This window comes from Podarcis raffonei, chromosome 1 (assembly GCF_027172205.1).
Source record: "Podarcis raffonei isolate rPodRaf1 chromosome 1, rPodRaf1.pri, whole genome shotgun sequence".
Taxonomy (NCBI): domain Eukaryota; kingdom Metazoa; phylum Chordata; class Lepidosauria; order Squamata; family Lacertidae; genus Podarcis; species Podarcis raffonei.
The window spans coordinates 22,854,792-22,879,332 of record NC_070602.1 but is presented as its reverse complement, the minus strand read 5'-3'; the positions used below and the strand labels follow the sequence as shown (position 1 = coordinate 22,879,332).

At 42.0% G+C, this 24,541-nt stretch overlaps 1 protein-coding gene across 2 annotated transcripts in view; it reads right to left on the bottom strand.

Annotated features, from left to right (window-relative positions):
• The window catches only part of LOC128407868 (cation channel sperm-associated auxiliary subunit beta-like), a 48,907-nt gene extending 33,575 nt beyond the window's left edge, over positions 1-15,332 (bottom strand). For both annotated transcript variants that reach the window (XM_053376805.1, XM_053376814.1), the window contains exons 1-11: positions 15,241-15,332; positions 13,828-13,903; positions 13,073-13,161; positions 10,090-10,242; positions 7,741-7,801; positions 6,927-7,022; positions 6,136-6,282; positions 4,958-5,050; positions 3,821-3,939; positions 2,682-2,714; positions 986-1,052 (exon numbers count right to left, since the gene is read on the bottom strand). In XM_053376805.1, coding sequence (XP_053232780.1) covers positions 986-1,052; positions 2,682-2,714; positions 3,821-3,939; positions 4,958-5,050; positions 6,136-6,282; positions 6,927-7,022; positions 7,741-7,801; positions 10,090-10,242; positions 13,073-13,161; positions 13,828-13,903 — 934 coding nt within the window. In that variant the 5' untranslated portion in view covers positions 15,241-15,332. The remainder of the gene's footprint in view (positions 1-985; positions 1,053-2,681; positions 2,715-3,820; positions 3,940-4,957; positions 5,051-6,135; positions 6,283-6,926; positions 7,023-7,740; positions 7,802-10,089; positions 10,243-13,072; positions 13,162-13,827; positions 13,904-15,240) is intronic.
• Between the last annotated feature and the right edge of the window lie 9,209 nt (positions 15,333-24,541).

Below are 24,541 nucleotides of genomic sequence, written 5' to 3'. Positions count from 1 at the left end.
AAGACCGGACTACCCAGTGTTTCAGAAGCCTCACTGGCTTCAGTTGTAAGTCAAGTATTTAGTAACACTGGTCCCACTTTCTGGAATCCTCTTGGAGCAGAGGTTCAGCAGGCTTCCTCACTGCTAATTTTGAGACATCTCTTGAAGACTTTTTTTTTTAGGCCAGTTCTAGTCTATTCAGTTTAAACTTATTTGTGATCATTTTGAAATTTTTATGGTATTTTATGACTGACTGTACTTGCACATTTGGTTGCACACAGCCTTGATATGAGGGGGGCCACCTATAGATATTTCAACAAAATAATATATAATGATTGTCACCACATTAAAAGGCCATGTGAACATATACCAAGATTTTAATTTTTATTTTATTCTTAAAGTGGGGGTGGAGGGACTGTAGTGACATGCTTTAACATTACAGATTCTCCGTTTCTTGCTTCACACCTGGGCTGGATATAGACACATCAAGAAAACGTTTCAGTTAAGTGTGATGTAAATTTAAACAGAGGAATCCGATAGGGGTGAAAACCGGACTCAACATCACCATATGGTCTCACAATGTTATATTGCTTATAGGTAAAGGTAAAGGGACCCCTGACCGTTAGGTCCAGTGGTGGATGACTCTGGGGTTGTGGCGCTCATCTCACTTTATAGGCCAAGGGAGCCAGCGTACAGCTTCCGGGTCATGTGGCCAGCATGACTAAGCCACTTCTGGCAAACCAGAGCAACGCACGGAAAGCCGTTTACCTTCCCGCCGGAGTGGTACCTATTTATCTACTTGCACTTTTATGTGCTTTTGAACTGCTAAGTTGGCAGGAGCAGGGACTGAGCAACAGGAGCTCGCCCTGTCGCAGGGATTTGAACCGCCATCCTTCTGATCGGCAAGCCCTAGGCTCTGTGGTTTAGACCACAGTGCCACCTGCATATACAACGCATATAAATCACTTCTTCTTTACCAATCTAGCTGAGTCCCTGGTTTCCTTACTTTCATATAATTCTTTGTTAGCTAGACACTGGAGGTTGTACCATATTTCAGCTTTAAGATAATCATCCTGTGGGCGGAAAAAGACAAGGAAATACTTAGCATGCCAAGTGAATTCACATAGTATAGCTGTTAAGATTCTGAAAGGGTCTGCTGAGGCACAAGTCGTCCTTTCTAACTATCACACATTGCCTAAAAACCTCTGTGGAGCCAAGGAAGACAGTGGACAATACTGGCAAATGTCAGCACTAGCTTTCTAGTTTCTAGTGGCAATGCCAGTGATATTAGTAGTGGTGCTGGTGGCGGAACAACTCAAGAGAATTGATGGCCAAAAGTAGACAGAATTACAGAGATGTCAGAAGCAGAGCAAATTGTAGTTGAGATACCAACTTCCCCAAGATCTCATTCCAGCTCCCAATGATAGCCATGAGAAAAGAAAACTACCCCACTGCCTCTTTCTATTCTTCTCATGCAGCACAGAATTCTGATTTAACACATTGACAGCTGTTTATATAACCTTGTCAGGGAATTCACAGATCAAAGGATAGCTATATGGCCTCAATGCGACCCAATTCCTCTTGTCCTCTGAAATTATAGCACACAAGTGGAAACTAGCAACTGGAACTATACAATGCAGTATCCTGTGTCTTGCTTTCAAAACTCACTGTTTTATCACAGTAATTTATATACTGCTTAATTGCAATAGCCTCTAAGCAATTTACAAACGTTTTTGTGAGTTATAGCTCTATTTTCTGTATTAATGGGAATGGGCCAAGAGGGATCCTTTCCTCCAACCCTCATTCAGCTTGTTACTCCAGCAATATCCAGGATGGCCCCGTGACTGGGACAAGAGTAAAAGGAGTTCATCTACACACACCCCTCAGCACAGCAATTCCTCTGTGAACTGCGACTGTGATAAACCAGTAGTAGTAGTAGTAGTAGTAGTAGTAGTACTAATATACTGCCCTATAACTGCAGATCTCAGGGCAGTTCACAACAATAAATTTCAATTAAAAAACGCAGATTACATAATAAAAATAAAAACAAAGACAGCCCAATAATTCCCCTGTCTACAAACCATGCAGTTGGTCGGCATGGGGGGTGGGGTGGGGTGGGGTGGAGAAATGAAGTTCAGTGTCTTCGGAGAATATTAAAAGCAAGGCGTTGGCTATCAAGCAACTGATTCCTGTGAGTTTTCCCGTCAATTGTGTTGTCGCTAGAAAGCTATGTTTATTGGGCTCTGTGTGTGTGCCTGCAAGCTTCTGTCTTCTATGTGTCGTCGAGGTGGGTGAGGGCATGGAAGCAACACGGCTGACTTGCAGGCGTCAGTTGCCTAACATACAGAGATTGCATTGTGTCAGTGCTGGGGTGTGGGTGTGTGTATCACAATATATTGCTATGTTTTCTCTCCTTTAGAGTGCTGCCACTTACATTTGAACTTGCAGCTGGAAATGCACAGGATTCAGACAACACATTTGATGTCAATACTAAGCCAATGTTAGCATTCTGCCCAGTGTACCAGGGTCTCTGGATTTCATTGTTAGGATCCGTATACTACGTGATTTATGATCCTTGGGACACTTATTTCTAAATGGCTAACAAAATGAATGCCACAAAGAGTTTCAGAAAACATTATTTGTGAGATGTTACAAAAACACACCACTGAGAACAACAAACACAACATTTAGCAATTTCTCACCATTTCAAAGCCACATAAGGTTGGTTTGTTGAACTGAAATAAAACACAATAAGACCAAATTGTATGAATCATCACTTTCTTTCCCACACTTTTCACAAGCAATTTCACAAGTGTATTACTTTACATATTCATTTACCACTTACACTCCATATTATTAACATGGTCATTGGTTGTTTTGAGTGACATAAGAAGCCTGTCTCCACCAACAGCCTGGGGCAACCTAGCCAGGGCATGTACTTTTCCTGTGAGATAACAGGAAATAAGCAATAGCTACAAACCAACAGCTAAAACACCTAAGGAAATCAAGTACCATACCCATCACTAAAAAGAATTCAACAATGGTGCCAGCAAAACTCTCTGGGGAGAGGCTTCCAAAGACAAGGGCTACAACAGAAAAGGCCCTGTCACAACCCCCTTCACTTCTAAAGGTACCACTCCTGAAGCAGGGCCACAGAGATTGATCTTAATATAAGAGGTATCTATTAATTGCAGCAAAGCTACTGTTGGTGCAAAGAAAAAAAAAGGTACAGAAAGGAGAAGTCCTGGATACCAAGATCCAAGTTTGGGGCAAGTACTCTTTATTGAGAGACCCCGACAGATGTTTAAAATCACAAAATATGCAGCAAAAGTGAAGCATGGGAATATGAAAATAAATTTTATTATTTATACCCCGCCCATCTGGCTAGGTTGCTCCAGGCTGTCAAGACCTTTAAAAAAGTTCTTTCCAAAGTTTCCCACTTCCCCTAGCATAGAAAAAGACCACAAGTTTGGTAAGGTTAAAATGGTTCACATACGAAGCAACCAGCTTAGCCTCTTCATACACTTAGTTCATCAGGTGAACTGGAGAGAGAATGATTAGTACACAGATTAACAACACAATCCTAGATGTGCCTCCCCAGACATAGTTCTCACCATGTTCAATGGGACTTACTTGCAGCGAAATGTGTATAGTAGGGTTATAGTCTTAAACTGAACGAGATTATCTTCTGAGCAGACCTGTATGGCATTGAACTGTTAATAGATTTCAGGAGGAGATCTTCCAAACTTAGTTTTTTCGCAGTATGCTTACCAGTGGTTTTTAAAACATTAGATGATTGGGGGAAGGGGACACAGGGATATTTAGAAGTACACATACGTACCTGCAACAGCTTTCCAGTTACAATGCGCAGATCATCACTGATAAATAATCCTAGTGAGGTGAGGAGTACAAGACGAGTATTTGTTACGGTGAGATCCACAAGCGCAAGTCCGTAACAATCTTGAGGAGAGAAAAGGCACTGTGAGTAACCTGAGTTGCATCTCTCAGACTTCTATCATTACTTGTTATAGACATGGCAAATTACACCCATATTGAGACACCCAGATCTGTTGAGCAATCCATGCACCTGATATGCATTTGAAGAAGGTCTAGATCTATGTGGTTTTTAGAGAGGGGGAGTGATGAAATCTGCTCTTTCGAACCCTGCTCCTTTGCTGCATTTTTTTTAAAAAAAGATATAGCAAAGGCAAGTTCAGGGGGCAGCAAGAATAGAGGCTGACTTTTCCGACCCTGCCCATCTGACTGTGTTGCTCCAGCCACTCTGGGTGGCTTCCAACATTTATAAAAAACAATAAAACATTAAACATTTAAAAAACCACCTTCCCTATAGGGGCTGCCTTCAGATGCCTTGGGGGTCAGATAACTCCATACCCTCCAGTATTTCTCTGATGAAAATAGGGCTATCCTAAGAAAAAGTGGGGCATTCTGGGATCAAATCAGAAACCGGGACAGCTCCTGTAAATCTGGGACTGTCTCTGGAAAATAGGGACACTTGGAGGTTCTGCACTCCAGAGTAAAAAAAATGGCAACCCGGGGAACCACAGCTGAAAGCACCAGTAGCCCAACATGCCAGATTCAAGGCTGGCGTCAGTCAAAAGCCCTAAACAGGCTGTAGAATCTGACCTGTCAATCCCACCCCAGGGAGAGAAGACCCTAAATGCTGAGGGATGAGGGTTCCCATATCCAAGAAGCTGAAATTTGGGACCCAAGGAGGCAGAGATTCTTTCTTATCGCTGTCCAAAGAAAAGGGATGAGGGAGGGCTCTCCAGATCCTAGGGTTTTGAACAACACCACATCACACCACAACCTTCACTCTGACACCTACAATTACTGTATTGGTCTGAATATAGGCCACACTCCCCCCCCCCCCAAATCTGGCTCACATAAAAGCTGAGTGCAGTCTATAGTGACACTCTTATAAATAGAGAAGCTATGTTACCGTTTATAGAGTAATTACCGTTTTCCAAGATGGCACAAATGGTAGCAGACAAGTTAAACCATACCGTATCCTCACCCGTAAATCCACTGTCAGTCAATCCTAAAATTAGTCCTTCAAATACAAAAGAAAACTAATCATTACATGAAAACTGAATCACAGTATAAAGCCAGGCTACCAGCATTTATTAAACTGTTATAAAGCTTCATATTTCCCAGAAATTTCAGCAGTGTAGCTGGTTTGGTTTGGAGGTTTCTCTGTGATATTTGAGTTTATTTACAAATATATGTTGAGTCTAGGTAGAAGAACAACCTATCACCCCAACAGCAGCAAAATCAGGAAATAAGCACCCCTGTATCCACAGATACAATTACAGACCTTAAAAACTCAGCTCAAACCTATTTGCACACACTGAAAGAAAGCATGTTTGTCTGCTTTACTAGTACCACATATCTAAGTTAATAAGCACAAGCAGGTGGTTCGGTATGGGGTGGGGGACAGTTGCAAACATATCCCTGGCGTATTCCTGTGGTTATTGTAGAATACGCTGCAGTGTAGTGGTTGTGTCCTGTCCTCTCCTTCCCACCTGAGATTCTCAGGAAAATGCTCTAGTAGTCATGCTTTTCACCATCATACACATATTTGACTAAAAACAAACAAACCAGTGAGCAATTAATTCAAATTAATTGTTTCTTTTTTTTGGGGGGGGGAATACCATTTCAAAAAATGCATACCTACCATTTATTCCATCTATTTTGAATGCTCAGTATGCAAGTGTCATTGCTTGCTGAGCTAAAATAGTGCCAGCGATGCACAAGGTTTGCAAAACTGCAAATGATATTTTTGTAAACAACAACAACAAAGTCTTTTCCATTGCTGTGAGAGGGAATTGTCCATGAAAGCTGCACCAGGCCCTCTGAGAACAACAGAATGTCCTCAGTCCTGTTGCTCTAAGGGGAGCTTGCTCCTCTACTCCTTTCAAAGCACATGGCAGCAAGAAGGCCTTTCCCTGCTGCCTAGAGTTGCTGTATTTCTAGAAGTAAAAGTTGCTGAGCTTTTTGGGAGAAACTCAGTCAACACAATGGGACTTACTTCTGAGTAAACAAGTATACTTATTTTAAAATGTTACATCCCACTTTACCCAGTCGGAAAATGAAGCTGGTGGATCAGCTAATTATGTAAAAATGCAAGATACTTACCTATATTTTTAGTTTTATAGATCAGACCAAGTAATGCTACATCACTTGCACAAGGAGTTTTTGCTATTTTGATATTGGCTACTTTAGACAATGTATCATGAACTTTCACGTTTTCACCAAGGGTCCAATACCACTGAAGAAGAGGATCTGCAAAAGAGCACTAATGTTTAAGAAAGCAAAAATTCTTTCTGCTTTTTACTTAAAGAGTGAAGGAAATATGCAACTATCTCTGAAATTTGTGGAGACACCCTTGGAGGTGAGTAAGGGATGTTATCAGTCTGGTCCAGGGTTGGGGTGGGGGATGGGAATGGGACTGCCATCACTGTGGTGGAAGGTAGGGGGAAATACAGAAGTGGGTGAAGGCATACAGAAGAGACAAGGTTGTCTAAGTCTGCTGGAAATTGAAGAGTACTAGGAGACCGCTTCAAGTAATGAGTACCTTCCTTAGACCTGTTCTTAGTAAAATACACATACACATACACACACACACACACACACACACACACGGGATGCTCTCTTTTTTCATGATGGTGGCTATCGAAATCCTGCCAGTATTATAGTTTGTTTTGATTGAGATATTTTATGTGTTGCAATTTTATCATTCAATTCTTTTGTATTCATATGTATCAATGTTGTTTACTGCTTTGGAGCCTTTGGGCCAAAAAAGCGGAATATAAATAAAACATTCCATATCATATGAATAAATTCAGAAAACTTAATGTCCGTGCTAATTTCCACAAGACCACAATTACTTACAAAACCGCAAACACTCCCTATGAGCTATGACGTACCTCGTATGACATCCAACAAGGTTCCCGTAGTAGTGAACATATTTAAACCATGATGCATATTAAATTTTACAAACCATTCCTCAATTGGATTAATATCTGTTTCAGCGGCATGTACGAGAAAGACAGAGACAGATTAGTCATATAAGTACACAAGTATTATGGGTGATATCCAACGTCAAGCAAACAGGCCTCTGCTCGCACAACAGGGTTTTCTTTTCTTCTCCCTCTTGCAATCCCCACGACCAAACCCTCTGGAGCAAATTTCAGTGGGCAAAGACTCGTTGCACAATTGGAAACTCATTCCACTTGCAGATAGACACAAGTGGATATTGCTGTATGCTTACGTCAATATTACTTGGCTACGAGAGATCGCCAAAGTTGATGACAACTACATGCTCTTCTCAAATTTGCCTACAATGGTGAACTGCTCTTCAACTGAATTCTTAGTAATGTACATTCCTGCATATTTTTTCTAGCCAATTAATTTTTCTATTTTTTTCTATTCAAGTTACAAAAAGTTTTTTGTTTTAAGTTACAAAAATATCACAGTCAAAATGAATGCAATATACATTATCCCGAAACTTGCTTTATCTCCACTGAAGTTGGTATACTACTTATGCACCATTTGAGATTGTGCCAAATGCTCACTACCAAGTTTCCAAATTTCCCCCCTGCTAGCAGGATTTTGTGCGAAATGTTTCTTTTGAAATGAAATGTACTCACCAACTTACGTGAGTACAAAAACAGCAGCAACAACACAAGGAAGCATCAATAGCCAGTGAGGATAAATAAGTGGAAATTATAAATCTCTCACCTGTATTATATGTTAACTCTTCTCGGTTGATTTCAATACTCCACGAATCCACACCGTCTCCCTTTTGTTTAAAAAAAGGATGGCAACCCAAGATTTTTAGTCTTAAATACTTGAAGAGTCACATACATTTAGGTAAACTACTGTGCGGACTGATTTTCCAATTATGAATTTTCATAGCTGATAGTCTCATAGCTTAAGAACTGTTTCTCACAGTGGTTTGATATGTTTTTTGTTGTTAATGTTCATGAAATGAAGTACTAACAAAAATTCTTTCAAAGTGTTAATTCTATTGTGCAACAGAAAGCTATCACTTGGCTTTGGAACACATTTTTAAAAGAAAAGCCTGACAAGCTTTTCAGATACCTTTCAATTGAAAAACTTTCTAAAGAAATGCCTAAAGTAACTGATATTATAGTTTGAAGTCTTGCTTTTTTCTGTTATATTTTACTCCCAAAAGACCTATTTATCACAAATAGAACCCAATATGGCAGACATGTATGTACTCTCTCTCTCTCCATATATATATATACGTGATCCCAGTGAGACCCCAAGATGAAATTTTGCAAGCAGCCCTTAGAAATATTAAATAATCCATACAATGTTTTGGGATTTTTCAAAACCATATTAATTTTTTTTTAATCACTTTTAATATTTTTTTTAGCTGACATTTAAAATTTAAAGTAAGTCCATTATGTGACATGTGCTATTAAAGCCCATGAAGTTATGAAGAGATTGGTGTTTTTAGCTTTGATGTACCTCAATTCTGGGCTGAGCTCTTAAGCTTTTTGTGTAATCCAGGAAGACTAAAATTGTCAATTTTTTAAAATTTCAAACCTTCATAACTAAAAAATGGGCTGAGATTTTAAAAAAAAGTTTTAAACTTAGTTTTCTTCATTCAACAAGTGTGCAAAATATGAAGAAAATTGGATGACATGAGGTATAAAAGTTGGATAACTTGACATGGAACGACCCTCCTACGATCACAACAAATGGTATTCAGAAGCATACAGCCTCCCACTGTGGAAGCAGAGCATTGCATCCATGGTCCATGGAGGGCACAGCATCGCCTCCATCATTGCTAGTAGCCACCAGTAGACATCCTCCATTGAAGTAGCAGAGAGCAAGCAGAAACTTCCCCTTTCTGGCATGCTGCAACATGATCCAGAGAATAAGGTGCCCGGCTCCTGCTAATACAGAAAATGCCACTGGCACCTTACACTGTTGGAAACAATGTAAAGCACATCAGGAAAAGCTCCATGACTATGATACTTGATTCCTGCTAATGCTTTTCACATGCATTTATTTGCAGAGTTCATGTGGGGTTTGCATTCTTTTAAGGAAAAGGTTAAGTTAAAATTGCCACTCTATTGCTTATTGCTTATTATCGTTATTATTACATTTGTATACTGCCCTATATCCACAGATCTGAGGGCAGTTACAAAATAAAATCACAATATAAAAACACTAAATACATAATAAAAACAAAAAACCCCACATTTTCAAAAATTATATAATACCACACCATAGTTCAAAGGGGATACAGGGCTGGATCTACACTGATTTGTTTAACGTTATTAGAACGATATTAGATATATCGTTACAAAACGTCACAGGGCATACTTGTAAAATAAAGCATCTTTCTTTTTCTTTTTTTACATCTTTTAAAAATCAAAACAGCTGTCTCCCTACTGCCAGTTGCTGGTTGCTCTGCAGCACCCTCTGGTATCACATTTTAATAAAGCATTATGAACGTTAAAAGTAGGACGTGATGTGTCCATATGGTTATTAAAACCGTTCCTTAAGCCTTCCTTAACGTTAAAAACCATGAGTGTAGATCCACCCCAGGAACCTGCCTTAAACCAAGTCAGATCTAGCTCAGGCCGGCCCAACTTTTATACCAAGTGGGCTGCAAGAGTACTCTGACCATGTAATCTGTGGGCAACAAACTGCCTTGATGCAGTTAGCGCTTTCCCAGCTTCGGGAAGGAGGTAATAGGGTTCTAGGACCTTGCCAGAGCCTTCGCGCCTCCTTTCCCAAACCAAGCACCTCACTTAGCTGGCTTTGGGAAGGCAATGCAAGGGCTGAGGGGGTGTCAAATGTTGCTGAGGGCCACCAAAAAAGGTCTTGAGGACCACATGCGGTCCTTGGGCTACACTTTGGACCACTGTAAGTTTCCAGCCGAATGTTAGGGCATTGTTTAATAAGTATTCTGGTGACAGTGGCTGTCCTGAGTTCAGGCAGAGGTGACCACCTGCTACCTGATCCCTTTTAACCGGAAATAGCCAGGGAGTGAACCTGGGACCTTCTGCATGTAAATGATGTGCTATGAGCCCTTCCGCAATGCTTTACCAGAGTCATTTTGAAGTAGAAGACTTTGGAGTAGGTACTGTTGAAGATCTGGATGCTGGGAGCAAGACCAACTGAAGTAAAAAGAACTAGATTCTTCCGTCTGTTCTCCTCGGTGTCGGGTTTATTAATATTATACAAATGACAGCGGACAGTCTTTAACGGGAAAAAAACCCAGGATTAACATATGAAGCACAAATCCACAACATCTGGAATTATTAAAACTTTAAATGGCAACCTGCATTGATTTCAAAAGCGGAAGCTGCAACAAACAAACAAACAAACAAACAAACAACAATTACCAAACTTTTAGAAGACATCTGAAGGCAGCCCTGTTTAGGGAAGCTTTTAATGTTCGATGTACTACTGTATTTTAATATTTGGTTGGAAGCCGCCCAGAGTGGCTGGGGAAACCCAGCCAGATGGGTGGGGTATAAAATAATAATAATAATAATAATAATAATAATAATAATAATAATAATAATAATAATTTAAGGAGTCAAAAAGGAAAAGTAGGCAGAAATCCTCGTTTTTGTGGGACAACTTGTCATGAGACAAAGGTTTTTGAGGGCAGAAGCTGGCTAGGCCTAGGCACGGCCTACAAGGCCTTACACAATCTTTTCAAGCCTGCTAGCTGTAACTGCTAACAGTAAATTGCTAATTCATCATGACACATGACTCATCTTGAGTGATGACTCATTCTTCCTATATAAAGTAGCCATTTTCTCTCTGGGCGTCAGTCTGTAATGCAGTCTCTATCAGAGTCAGTCTCAGCTCAGTATGTAAATGTATAGCTGTTGCAGACAGAGCAAGCGGCTGCAGGACTCCCAATTAATCAGTAACTAAAACTGTGCCTCTCTGAAGCCTAAGATAGCTGCTATGAGCACTCTGTGTATGCTCTTAAACTATGCTGTTTCTGAACAAGTTTATTTTCTTCAAGTAAAAGTTTTATTCTGTTTATAAAGAAGACTCTGCGTTGATTAATTTACCGCTGTGCGACACAAACTTGCCCTTGCCCTCTCAAGTGATTTTGCCTGCTTTTGGCTGGCATGGGCAAGTGTGCCACGGAGAATTGGGAAGTTTAGGGTTAAAGTATAGAAAATGATAATTATCTAACAAATTAATATACCTGAAAAGCACAAAATACATAACATAATGGCAAAAAATCCCACAATAAATCCCCCACAGACACATTTAAAAGGCCATAAATGGTTTAATTAGCCAAAATCCCTAAAATGTTTAAGTTTGACCTTCTGTTGCACCCCAAGGCCCCTTCCTGCCATCCTTCCTTTTCCTTTCTAAATGGGCAATCAAGGCTGCCCTTTGTTTCATCCCTGACAATATCCTGAGGCTGTGTTGGCAAGGCTTTCTTCACCAGGCCAGGCCTTCTTCCACCTGCCCTGCCCTACCCTCCAGCCCTGGGACTCCTCATAAGGGAGCAATGTCTGGAGGAAGACCTGTGAGGGGAGAGACTTCACCAGGCCAGGCCTTCTTCTAGCTTTTTATTTTAAGTTTTACAGTGGTACCTCGGTTTAAGTACTTCATTTGTTCTGGAGGTCCGTTCTTAACCTGAAGCGCCACTTTAGCTAATGGAGCCTCCTGCTGCCGCGCCGTTGGAGCACGATTTCTGTTCTCATCCTGAGGTAAAGTTCTTAACCCGAGGTACTATTTCTGAGTTAGTGGAGTCTGTAACCTGAAGCGTATGTAACCTGAAGCGTATGTAACCCGAGGTACCACTGTATCTCAAAAGAGAAAAAATGCCCCTCACAATCTGGTTGGTTTTGAAGGATTTGCACAGGGCAAAAACTGGCAGGGATGGTTTCCCTTCTTGCCTGTTGGTCCATCCTATTTGCTTGCCAACCATGGGGAGGCTGTTCAGGAAGAGGGTGGGAGCAGCAGCAATGGCTGTACTAATGTGTCTAATTTTGTGTCTTTTCCATGCCCCGCACAGCAGCCAGGATGTGTTATGCCACACTCCCCATGGCAGCCATTTTGTGACTGGCACTCACAGAACTTCCTTCAAATTCAAAATGTGCCCACTGCCCCCCCTCCAAAAGGTTGGCAACCCCGATGTAGCTCCATGAAGTTCAATGCTGTCCATATGGCAGGAGGGAAGAAAGGGAGAATCCTGATTCCAGACTCATTAGCCCTGCAGCATGTAAAAGAAATTACCTGGCTATATTCATAGCTGCAGTAAGTTCAGAAGCTAGAACACCCTTTTATTGTTTATTTAAATAAACAAACTGCAATACTATGTTTTGTTTTGATACCTATAAATAAATACAAATTCTTTAAATAACATACGGTGTTGTTAGATCCAAGGGGAGTCTGAACAACCAATAATATTTCACTCCATTTAGCTAAGCTTCTTAGTCTAACCGCTTCCGATTCAGCTAGTGATGACAGCAAACAATCCATTTAAACATATGTCATCTAGATATCAACTTCTTGTGGATATCTATCTGGACATTTGGAGAACTTAAATGAGCTTCTATGATTTATGCACCAATGGTTATGGTATCCATAATGTGAACTGACGATGAGTTCTTTATTACTTTTGTATTTATTTATTTATATAATATTACCATGCCCTTATTTTAATTACTTTCTCATTCCCTTTCCTTTTCCTAAATTTGGGGAAGAAAATAAAAGAATTGATTAACTTATTCTGCCGAACCAAAGAAGGGTGCATTGGCAAGTTATTCCCCGCTGCCTTAATACAAGTGCGTTACAGTGGTACCTTGGTTTGCAACCGTTTTGGATTACAACCTTTTTGGATTACAACCATGTCAAACCCGGAAGTGCGTGTCCGTTTTTTTGGATTACAACCCTTTTTTTGGGGGGGAGACCCCATTGGCGAAAGCGTGCCTTGGGTTACAACCTGTTTTGGTTTACAACGGATTATGGTTGTAAACCAAGGTACCAATGTATTTGCTGAGCTACTCCCCATTCAATTGCAACTGGAAATACATTGCTGGAAACTTACCAAAGTGTCATCTGAAAGAAACAATTTAATTGTCTTAGATGTCATAGATTGATCCTCTGTGTAGCAAGAAAAACTCGAATTGCTCCCCACTGAGTGAGAAAAAAATATGATCACTAATATTTTCAAAGATGATATTACAGAACTTGAATATACTAAAACGCAAATCAAAAGTGAAATTGTGGGCTGATATGGATAGCATTGGCTTTTGTGAGTGATAAATAAAAAATACAGTAGTAATAACCACAATAACAACATTCATTATTATTAACAGTCTCAGGAAGGAAGTTTTACTGGGAGACGTAGGGTTTAGGGTGGGCAATAAGAAAATAAATAATATATTTATGGTAATCTTTAAACCAAAGCTAGACTGCATGGGTTTGGAGAACCAAATTAACCTATCTTTCCAAGCTCTCTCACTGTGGCTCACTTGACTCCTAGACAACACGCATTCAACATTGTTAGCAAATATCTCTTGCTCTTTAATATGTTGGGTTTTTTTTAAGAAGCTTCTTGCATCTGCTGCAGTAAAAAAAATAAAAAAATACGGGATTCAGTTCCCAAAACTGTGTGCACACATTTCCCTTTGAAAGGTGGGCCCTATAGTGATACATCACTCGGGCAAAATAAAGTTCTGATCTTTATGGAGTCCTTTGCAAATCACAGCACATGCAAATGCATGGCTGTGAGATTCAGTGCACTAGTAACTAACCTGTATGCAAGAATAGGAAGGTGAAATAAAGTAAAATACAACTTACTATTTATATTGTAGGAAAGTCCTGATGAAAGCTGTAGAACAGCGGCAAGCACAAGATAAAGCTGCAACAGCGCCATCTGTAATTGTAAAAATAATATAAATGTGCATTTAATTCAAAGCTATATATAAAGCTGGTCCCCCAATAGTCACACAATATATACAGTGATCAAGAAAGACAACAAGGATGCAGGTAAAAGCAACATGCTTGGTCATCAAAGAGTTCCCTTAGGTGCTATGGAAACTGCAAGCTGAAACCTGCTTCCTGTTCCAAACCCTGGGTTCACCTATGGCAGAAAGAAGATTTAGTTCCCACCCCAGATGCAAACCCTCCAAGTGTCCCTATTTTTCAGGGACAGTCCTGGATTTGCAGAAGCCATCCAGGTTTCTGATTTGATTCCAGAATGTCCCTCTATTTTCCTTGGAGATATGCTGGAGGGTATGCAAATGCACTCCTGAGTTAAATGCCTTGCCTTTCTCTACTACATGTGAATGCCACAGGGGAAAAGTAAAGTCTTGGATTTAAGGATTCAGTCCACTTATGAAACAGCTGCATATGCTTACATTGGAGGGGGTTGGACTAGATTATCCTCAGGGTCCCTTTCCAACTCTACAAATCTTTGTTTCTGTGAGGGATGTGGAACTTGTACTCCTAATGTTGCTCTACTACTTCATCTGACCGGTGACCATCTCTAGGAGTGATGGGAGCTGAAGTCTAATGTCAACTGGAGAAACAAAGGTTCCCTATTCCTGCTCTGTATAACTGGATTACTTTTGTTTTCTGTTTTGTTTGTTTCATACAAACAAACAAAACAGATGCCGTGCGGATCTCAAATGAATAAATAGGCAGGGTATGAACGTTAAAAATAAAGATATATTTTTAAAAAAAGAAAAGATAATAGATTAAAAAAATGGACTACTTTGTTAAACTGTAAGCAACTGATTTGTGCAGGATCAAATTATTTCTTATGAACAGGCAGCAATAATACTCAACCTCCATTTCTCCTGTTTTTTCAATGCAGACATATGGTAGAACTGAAAGCTAAATATGGGTCTTTGCATTAAAAAAAACTCATTTGAAGGCCTCAAGCATAATGATAAAACCAAAGTAATAACAAAGACCTATTTAATATTCTCAATATATGCAAAAGAATCTCTTTGTCCTTCCTACAATGTTAATAATATTATAAAGCACTCTAACCACTATACCATATTGGCAACCTGTAATTATAATTATATAGTTAATTATATCATTATTATCATTAAACAGAAAGAGTGAATACTTCATCAGATTAATGAATTGCGATATTGCGTATTATTGGCATGGGGGTGCCATACTTGGCATTATCTTGTGCCCAAATGAAGCATTTCTTTCTTTCTTTAAACTATTTCTATACCACTTCACATTTTAAAGTACCTTCTTTGCCAAGGCTGTATCAGTTTTGCTGAGCCATCTTTCCCACTTCCAAGAGAGCCAGCCAACTGTTTGCTTTTATCCTGGGTTCCAGAGGATGACAGTTGGAAGAGTTGAAGTTCTGTCACAGTGACTCCTAATAGCAGCAGGACTCATAAACTGATCCAGCTTCAGAAATGACCGCTCCCCACATCAAATGGGGGGCACCTTTTGCGTGGTCGCACGCAGCCCCCTGGATCCCAGTGTGGCTCCCAGTAGTACGGGCTGGTTTGCCCTCCCCAGGCTGGATACCTGGAGGTCTCTGCCTACCTCAGCCAGTTGCCCAATCCTGCCTGGGGAGGCGTTGCCAGGGGATTGGCCAGGTAGGGGGAGGGACCACCCTGCCAACACGACAGAAGGTGAATATTACCTGCGAAGTGTCAGTTGACTCCAGAGCTTTTCCCACCCTGCCCTCCCTCAGTTACCATAATTCTTCTTTTGCAGGTTAACCTCTTCTCCACAGGTATGCAGGCGCTGCTACGTCATGGTTGCTGTTGAAGGGCCAGAAAGGAATTTTCCTGCATTGGCAGGTTTTGCCTTCCCTGTAGCAAAACGTCACAACTTTGGTGGTTTCAGGCCTTGGGCGTAATCCTTTAGTCTATCTTCCTAAATTGGGGGGGGGGGAGAGATGAAGCGGTGAACCACCCTTGTGGCGGTGATCCCAGGGTTCCCCTTTAAAGGGGTATTGAGGGGAGGCATTGGCCATACACCAAGAGGTTGTCATTGCTCTCCCCTCCAACGGCAGCGAAACGGAGGGCGGGCTCTCTGCTTGAAGATATGTTCTCCAGAGCCAGCCCAGTCCCCACACATTCTGGATAACTCTGATGTCTCCCAGATCCCCGGCTGGGGACTGGGAAGGATAAACGCCCAATGCCTGAGCCAAGGTCTCCCTACATCCGAAACTTAATAAAGTTGTGGCCAATTTTAATCCCATAGCGCGTTGTCTTGAGTCATTATTCCACTCGGGAGTCACCTGGAGTTGGGGGGGACTCCGCCTGTCTACGCAGTGCTTGTGGGCTAGTACAGGGGATAGATTTTCAGAATTTAAAATTATGTGGCTGGAACAGGCTACGTGGAAATCTTCCCGTAGTCCTCACATAAAAATGAGGGTCAGTGGCTCTGATACAAAAACTACACAGGAGACCTGTCCTCCATGTTAATTTCCTCAGCTCATCTGTTGCCAAAACCACATAGGATGCAACTATATGAAGTGGGAGTCTTTCAAATTAAAAACAAAAACAAAAACAAAAAAACTCCACAGTTGCGAGACTAAAGTGAACGCCAGGAGGGTATCTTCAACCACCCACCCAGTGTATCTTCAACCACCCACCCAGTGAGAGCTCCATCTAGGGCAGAAGGGAAGCTGATAAAAGTTTGGTAAGCAAATGGAAGAAAAAACTCAGGTCTCTGAATAACTTGTCTTAGATGAACAGCTTCTTAGTCATAAAAATGAATCACTTCCATTAGCAATTCTCTTTTAAAAATAAAAAATCTTTAATCCATTTTGTGGGTGTTTCAGCTTGCAAACAACAACATAACAATGGTTGAATGTTACTTTATTTGATGTAGATTGTTTATTTAAAAGCTATGCTTTATTATCACATTTTTGTATGGCATTAGATTGTACATTGTACATTCTTTGTTTCTTCAGCTTGTAAACCACCTTGAGTATTGTAAGATAGAAAGACGGTATACAAATTAAAAGTGATTATGATGATGATTGGTTGGATAGTGTCTTCGAAGCTACAAACATGAGTCTGACCAAACTCATGGCAGTGGAAGACAGAAGTGCCTGGCGTGCTCTGGTCCATGGGGTCACGAAGAGTCGGACACGACTAAACGACTAAACAACAACAACAACAACATGATGATGATAACAATAGTATAAAGCAGGTTCACCAGACATGATTCCACATTAACTATGACAACAGAGGTGTCTTCCGGTGAGAAAAGGCAGCAGGAGGAGGCACTTCTGTGTCATTTTTTTCTGGTGGGACAGGAGCAGCATGCAGCAACAGCAACAATGTCTGACTTTGCCTTACTTCTGCTCTCTCACGAGCCTCTACCTACTGTCCATGAACAGCAACATCTGCAGTAGCAGGGAGCCTGGGAAATGTAGTTCCCTAGGGCTCCTTTCACTTAAAGAAATGGGAGTGCCTGATCACCTCATCTGTCTCCTGAGAAATCTCTATGTGGAACAAGAAGCTACAGTTAGAACTGGATATGGAACAACTGATTGGTTCAAAATTGGGAAAGGAGTACGACAAGGCTGTATATTGTCTCCCTGCTTATTTAACTTATATGCAGAATTCATCATGCGAAAGGCTGGGCTGGATGAATCCCTAGCCGGAATTAAGATTGCCGGAAGAAATATCAACAACCTCAGATATGCAGATGACACAACCTTGATGGCAGAAAGTGAGGAGGAATTAAAGAACTTTTTAATGAGGGTGAAAGAGGAGAGCGCAAAATATGATCTGAAGCTCAACATCAAAAAAACGGAGATCATGACCACTGGGCCCATCACCTCCTGGCAAATAGAAGGGGAAGAAATAGAGGCCGTGAGAGATTTTACTTTTGGGGGCTCCATGATCACTGCAGATGGTGACAGCAGTCACAAAATTAAAAGACGCCTGCTTCTTGGGAGAAAAGCAATGACAAACCTAGACAGCATCTTAAAAAGCAGAGACATCACCTTGCCAACAAAGGTCTGTATAGTAAAAGCTATGGTTTTCCCAGTAGTGATGTATGGAAGTGAAAGCTGGATCATAAAGAAGGCTGATCGCCGAAGAATTGATGCTTTGGAATTATGGTGCTGGAGGAGACTCTCGAGAGTCCCATGAACTGCAAGAAGATCAAACCTCTCCATTCTTAAGGAGATCAGCCCTGAGTCCTCACTGGAAGCACAGATCCTGAAGCTGAGGCTCCAATACTTTGGCCACCTCATGAGAAGAGAGGACTCCCTGGAAAAGACCCTGATGTTGGGAAAGATGGAGGGCACAAGGAGAAGGGGACGACAGAGGACAAGATGGTTGGATAGTGTTCGCGAAGCTACCAGCATGAGTTTGACCAAACTGCGGGAGGCAGTGGAAGACAGAAGTGCCTGGTGTGCTCTGGTCCATGGGGCCACGAAGAGTCGGACACGACTAAACGACTAAACAACAACAACAGGGCTCCTTTCAGCTAGGACATGATGGTTGCAACACAGTGGTGACCGGCTACAGGCACCCCAACCTCAGCCTGACAGTAGCCTATCCCCAACACCCTCTTAACGAAGGGAGACCCAGACGTCCCACTGTTTGCTTCAAAACTCACATTTAAGTGACTAGGATAAAAAGAGTTGGCAGGGAGCACAGGTGATACAGAATTCAATGCATTCATAATCCTAGCTAGTTGAACAGGTGTGTGGATGTGTGCGTGTGCTCCTCAACAACATTGCTGTTCTCAACGACAGACACTTAGTGGCAGCAAAGCACAACATTTCCGGCAACTAAGGAGAAAAGAGTTCCACTCCTCCCTGTGCCCAGCTGAGCAGGATAATAGAGACACGTGTTATATTCTGTCAGAGTCTGATAACTTTTTGTGGCAGTAAAGAACTTAGAATGGAATTAATACAAGCATCTTGCTCATCTTCCATATTTATGTTCCATATTTGTTTAGCAAAAGAAAGGTTCATGGTGACTAATAGAATTATTAATTGGGGATTGCAACAAGTCATGCAGGGACATAGAAAATCCCCCCTCCTACTGTACAACACCACTGGCTGTTGGACTCAAGAGTTCACCCCATCTTGAAACGCAGCAGCCTAGTGCCTGTGATCCATTTGCTCTATAACAGAGCCAAAACAAGGGTGGGGCAAGCAAGTTTTCCCCATGGTCCTGTGAGTGAAGGGGGCACCCAAATCATGATTAATGTTGTTGTTATTATTGACATTATGCACACTATATACAAAATTAACATTTAGGTGAGATTATTATTTGATGCTGGAGGAGACTCTTGAGAGTCCCATGGACTGCAAGAAGATCAAACCTATCCATTCTTAACGAAATCAGCCCAGAGTACTCACTGGAAGGACAGATCCTGAAGCTGAGGCTCCAATACTTTGGCCACCTCATGAGAAGAGAAGACTCCCTGGAAAATACCCTGATGTTGGGAAAGATTGAGGGCACAAGGAGAAGGGGACGACAGAGGACGAGATGGTTGGACAGTGTTCTTGAAGCTACCAGCATGAGTATGACCAAACTGCGGGAGGCAGTGGAAGACTGGAGTGCCTGGTGTGCTCTGGTCCATGGGGTCACAAAGAGTCGGACACGACTAAACAACAACAACATTATTTGGTGCTAAAATACAAGTGTGAGTTATATCCTGCAGAAATGTCCTCAGATATCCAAAGATTCAAACACCCAAGTGCTATCAGTTCTCTCTGAGTCAGCAACAAGTTGAGACCTCCTGAAATCCACGGAGTCTTCACCAAACTTGGAAACATACCGGTACTTGTAATAAAACGATAAACAGCACTTGGAGCAAGTGGAACGGTCTCCCTTGGAAGGTGGTAGGCTCTCCTTCCTTGGAGGTTTTTAAGCAGAGGTTGGATGGCCATCTGTCATGGATGAGTTGAGTTTCCTGCATTGCAGGAAGTTGGATTAAATGACCCTTAGGATTCCTTCCAACTCCACAGTTCTATGATTTTGTGAATTGTTGTTGATATTTTATTTAATAAAATATGGGGTTTGCTTAGGGGCACTTTTCATGTTGTTTGCCCCAAGTGCCAAGAGACCTCATTCTGGCTCCAGCCTATAGCATTGACTGCTGACGGTGACATGAATAGGAAACTGCTTATCTAGCCATGGGCTTCATCAGTACAGTTCATGGTAGGGTTTTTTTTTTAACCTCTCACTCCCCATGGTGTATGGGAGAGTTGAGGAAAACTGGAGTTGGAGAGTATGTGTTGTAAGATATTATCCATTCTTTGAGGTTAGAAGCTGTGTCCCCTTCCTAGCTGAGAAGTGCCAGTTTGTCTGCCACTGCCTCTTATTAATGCTTTTTTGTTTGCTTGTTTAAAATAACCGAAAGGTTATAAAAGCTTATAGGGTGGCACTGTGGGTTAAACCACAGAGCCTAGGACTTGCCGATCAGAAGGTCGGCGGTTCGAATCCCTGCAACAGGGTGAGCTCCCGTTGTTTGGTCCCTGCTCCTGCCAACCTAGCAGTTTGAAAGCATGTCAAAAGCGCAAGTAGATAAATAGGTACCGCTCCGGCGGGAAGGTAAACGGCATTTCCGTGCGCTGCTCTGGTTCGCCAGAAGCGGCTTAGTCATGCTGGCCACATGACCTGGAAGCTGTACGCCGGCTCCCTCAGCCAATAAAGCGAGATGAGTGCTGCAACCCCAGAGTCGGTCACGACTGGACCTGATGGTCAGGGGTCCCTTTACCTTTTTATAAAAGCTGATGTGCTTGGTTTGCGATTTGTGAGAACTCCCATTTACCAACTGCCCCTAATATTTCTGTCAAACTATTTGTGAAGGAAAAGGTTCAGAGGCAAAAGAAAAACACAGACCACACAGTATTTGAGCAGGGAGGTTTTTTTGACATGGGGCTGTAATTTAGTCATGCAATCTTCCACCATTATGAAGTGGCAGAGTCCTTGCAGGGCTGTAGAACACAGTTGTTCTGAATGACTTCAGAATAGTATCCAAATGCAACAGAGGTCCATGCTAGTTTGTTATAGATGGCTAAGTTTATAAAGAGGCTTTAGGTATGCAGTACATCTGTGTGTGGATCCGGGACTATTCATGAGGTGTGTACATGACGTCACTATTGGCATCACCAGCTCGTCAGTCAGCTCCTTTCACTCCCTTCTTAAACAAAGTACTGGCATCTGGCCCTGCCTGTTGCATAACTAGCTGTGATTCCGGATCACTCAGAAAGCCTCAAGCTGGCACCTGGTGGAAGCTTGGAGGAGGAAAAGGCTTCTCCTTGCCTCAGCTTAGTTTAGCTTCATTCAGTAAAAGGATAATCACAAGTGAGTCAAGCACACACATTTCATGCAAATTGGGGAAGCAGGGTAACAGCTGTGATCTGGTGACATTTTTCTCTTACAATTTAAGGAATTTTACAAATCAGCCATCCGAAGAGCAGAGAGGAACCTCTTCATCTAGTCCAGCATTGCTACTGTCAGTTTGCATTTCTTAGTGCAGAAAGTATTGATCTGATGTGTTGAGATCTTTCCTATTCTACTAAATTCAAGAGGGTTCTGGAAGCTTCTCTGTGTGAAAGAAACAAGCAGAAGGTTTGGGTTATACCCAGTGCTTTTCCCCCCTTAAAAAAATGTTTAGGGGTACTCTCATTTTCTTACTCATATTGAAATACTGCCCCTCAATGAGGCCAAACTTAGACTCACAAAATGTTTAGGGGTTTGTCTACCCCTGTATCCCCCCAGAAACAAAGCACTGGTTATTCCTTCAGAGAAGCTGAGCACAGCTGCCTTAACTGGTTCTGTTATCAAGGTCATGCTGACTAAAAAAGTAAGGCCAGAAGGAGCCTGGGTTTCACTTTTCTCTTTCTATCTATTTTCCTTCTGGTGTGTTGTTCTGTACATAGTATGCTTAGTGTTAAGGTTTAGACTTATAAGTTATTGTAGACGGGGTGAGCTCCCGTTGTTCGGTCCCAGCTCCTGCCCACATAGTAGTTTGAAAGCACATCAAAGTGCAAGTAGATAAATAGGTACCACTGCGGCAGGAAGGTAAACAGCGTTTCCATGCACTGCTCTGGTTCGCCAGAAGCGGCTTAGTCATGCTGGCCACTTGACCTGGAAGCTGTCTGTGGACAAACACTGGCTCCCTTGGCCTATAGATAAGAGATGAGTGCAGAACCCTAGAGTCGTCATTGACTAGACCTAATGGTCAGGGATACCTTTACCTTTACACCTTTACGTTTAAGTTACGTCCGTAGCAACTGGATTTCTTACGGATAGTGCCAATCTTGAATGTATTGGATTTGTGACCATCATTTTCATTTGCCTTCAGTAGCAGTAAAGCTCTGCTGGATGAAATATTAATTGCCTCTGATCTATTTTTGGGAATCCTACAACGTGTTAAAGTTGTTACTCTGCTAACTATACATTGGAATCTGCTCTGGATCAATACTGAGCAGAAATCCATGACATGCTAGGGGGCCAATGCTACTCTCCCAATGCTGCTCTCTTGACTTGGTCCTGAAGGATTGGAACCACAGTAATACAGGGCCCCCAATTCCCACCCACCAAGCCAACTTAGGAGGATACCATGGTCGTTGGTATCAAATGCTGACAAAGAAATCAAGAATCAGGAGGAAGCTTGTACTCCCACTTAGCTCCCATTCAAAACACTGTTTCCTGTTTTGCACTAGGCATGACTAAGGGCTTGATCCAGGGCAGTAGCTAGCATCACAACTGCAGCAGAGAAAGCATGGATGGGACCTGTTGGATTATGGGGAGGGCATCAGAAATGCTGTGCTAAAAAACACACACCCTGAAGGCCAGCACTGGCACTGTCTGTGAAATAGGAATAGCCCATATAATAACCACTGCAGTGAGCAAAATGAGTATAATTGTACGTTGTAAATGTAATAAATTTTGATGCAAATACAAATCAAGTATTTGTTCATACAGCACCATTTATGTACATAGTGCTTTGCAAACAGAAGGTCTGTTGGGTCCTTACTCCAAGGCTTCTTTGGGAGGACGGGCAGAATAATAAACAAACAAATAAATCCACTCAAGTCTTCCGATGTGTACAGCAAGGTGCAAATGCGATCTGAAGAGGAAAACAACCTCACTGCGTTTTAAGTCAGTAACGTGTACATGGCCTGATGCTCAAATATTATTGCAGCACCCAGCATAATAATTGATTATTTGTACCCTGCCCTTATGGCTGGGTTTCCCCAGCCACTCTGGGCAGCTTCCAACGAAGATTAAAAATACATTAAAACCTCAGTCGTTAAAAACTTCCCTAAACAATTTCAGATATTAGAATAGGAATCAGAAACTGTAATGACAACCGTACATAACCTGCTTCCACAAGGGAGCGCCTTAAAAAAGTGTATTTGCTTTTGTCCTTTGCTACCTGCTGAAGCCTTTATCCATTTTAAACTGGAGGATTCAGTTTGTACACTTTAGCTTGCCTTGGAGAGCCAGTGTGGTGTAGTGGTTAAGAGCGGTAGACTCATAATCTGGTGAACCGGGTTGGCTTCTCCGCTCCTCCACATGCAGCTGCTGGGTGACCTTGGGCTAGTCACACTTCTCTGAAGTCTCTCAGCCCCACTCACCTCACAGAGTGTTTGTTGTGGGGGAGGAAGGGAAAATGAGATTGTTAGCCGCTTTGAGACTCCTTAGGGTAGTGATAAAGCGGGATATCAAATCCAAACTCCTCCTCCTCCTCAGAAATATCGACAAATTGGCTTCCTAAATAAGCTTTATACTGTGGACAGTGTTCCTGAAATGTAGCAATATACAATGGCGTAGCATGGGGAGAGGAGCACAGGAGTTTTTGCCCCAGGTGCAAAATTGTTACGGGCGCAAAATTTCAATACCTGCTGTTGCCTCAATACAGCTGCACACTTCCATCGCTGGGCTCCATTGAAAACAACTTCTCCATGTGAACCAGGAAGTTACCGCTCCAGACAATGGAATGACTCTTTTCTTATCTCTGTGGCTGCTATCTCCTGGGTGACACAGATGCCATTAAGCAGTGGAATGTGCATGTATACTTTTGTCAATTCCCCTCCCTCCATGTGGCCCTGGGTGTTGACAACCCACCCTATGCCACTGGCAATCCATAAATAATATAGGGGGATACCAACTTTACCACAATAGTTGTAGTTGCAAAATGTTTCAAGTGGCCCAAACTTAGGATTCCTACATACATGTGTGCTGTGTGTCCTAGTAGCTACCCAGAAGCAGAAATATAGCCAGGAAGCAACCAGCATGAGGATTCACACCAAATAAATTTAGGGGCACCTCAGCCTCCTGGGAAGTTTTGTCCAGCAACCATACAAGGTAGGGCTATTAAGAAACAAGAAGGCTATTGGCAATGCAAGAGATCTGTCCTCCCCCCTTGCCCTGAGGTGTGAACAGAGACTGGGGGTTTGGAAGCTTGCCAGGGTAACTGGGCGTGAGGTGACAGGAAAAGAGTTTTGAGCAAGGGTTGCTGGGATGATGAAGAAGAGAAAGACTGGGATCCATCTTGGGCAGGCTGGCTGAAGTCTGGCTGCACTGCTGTGGGGGACAAA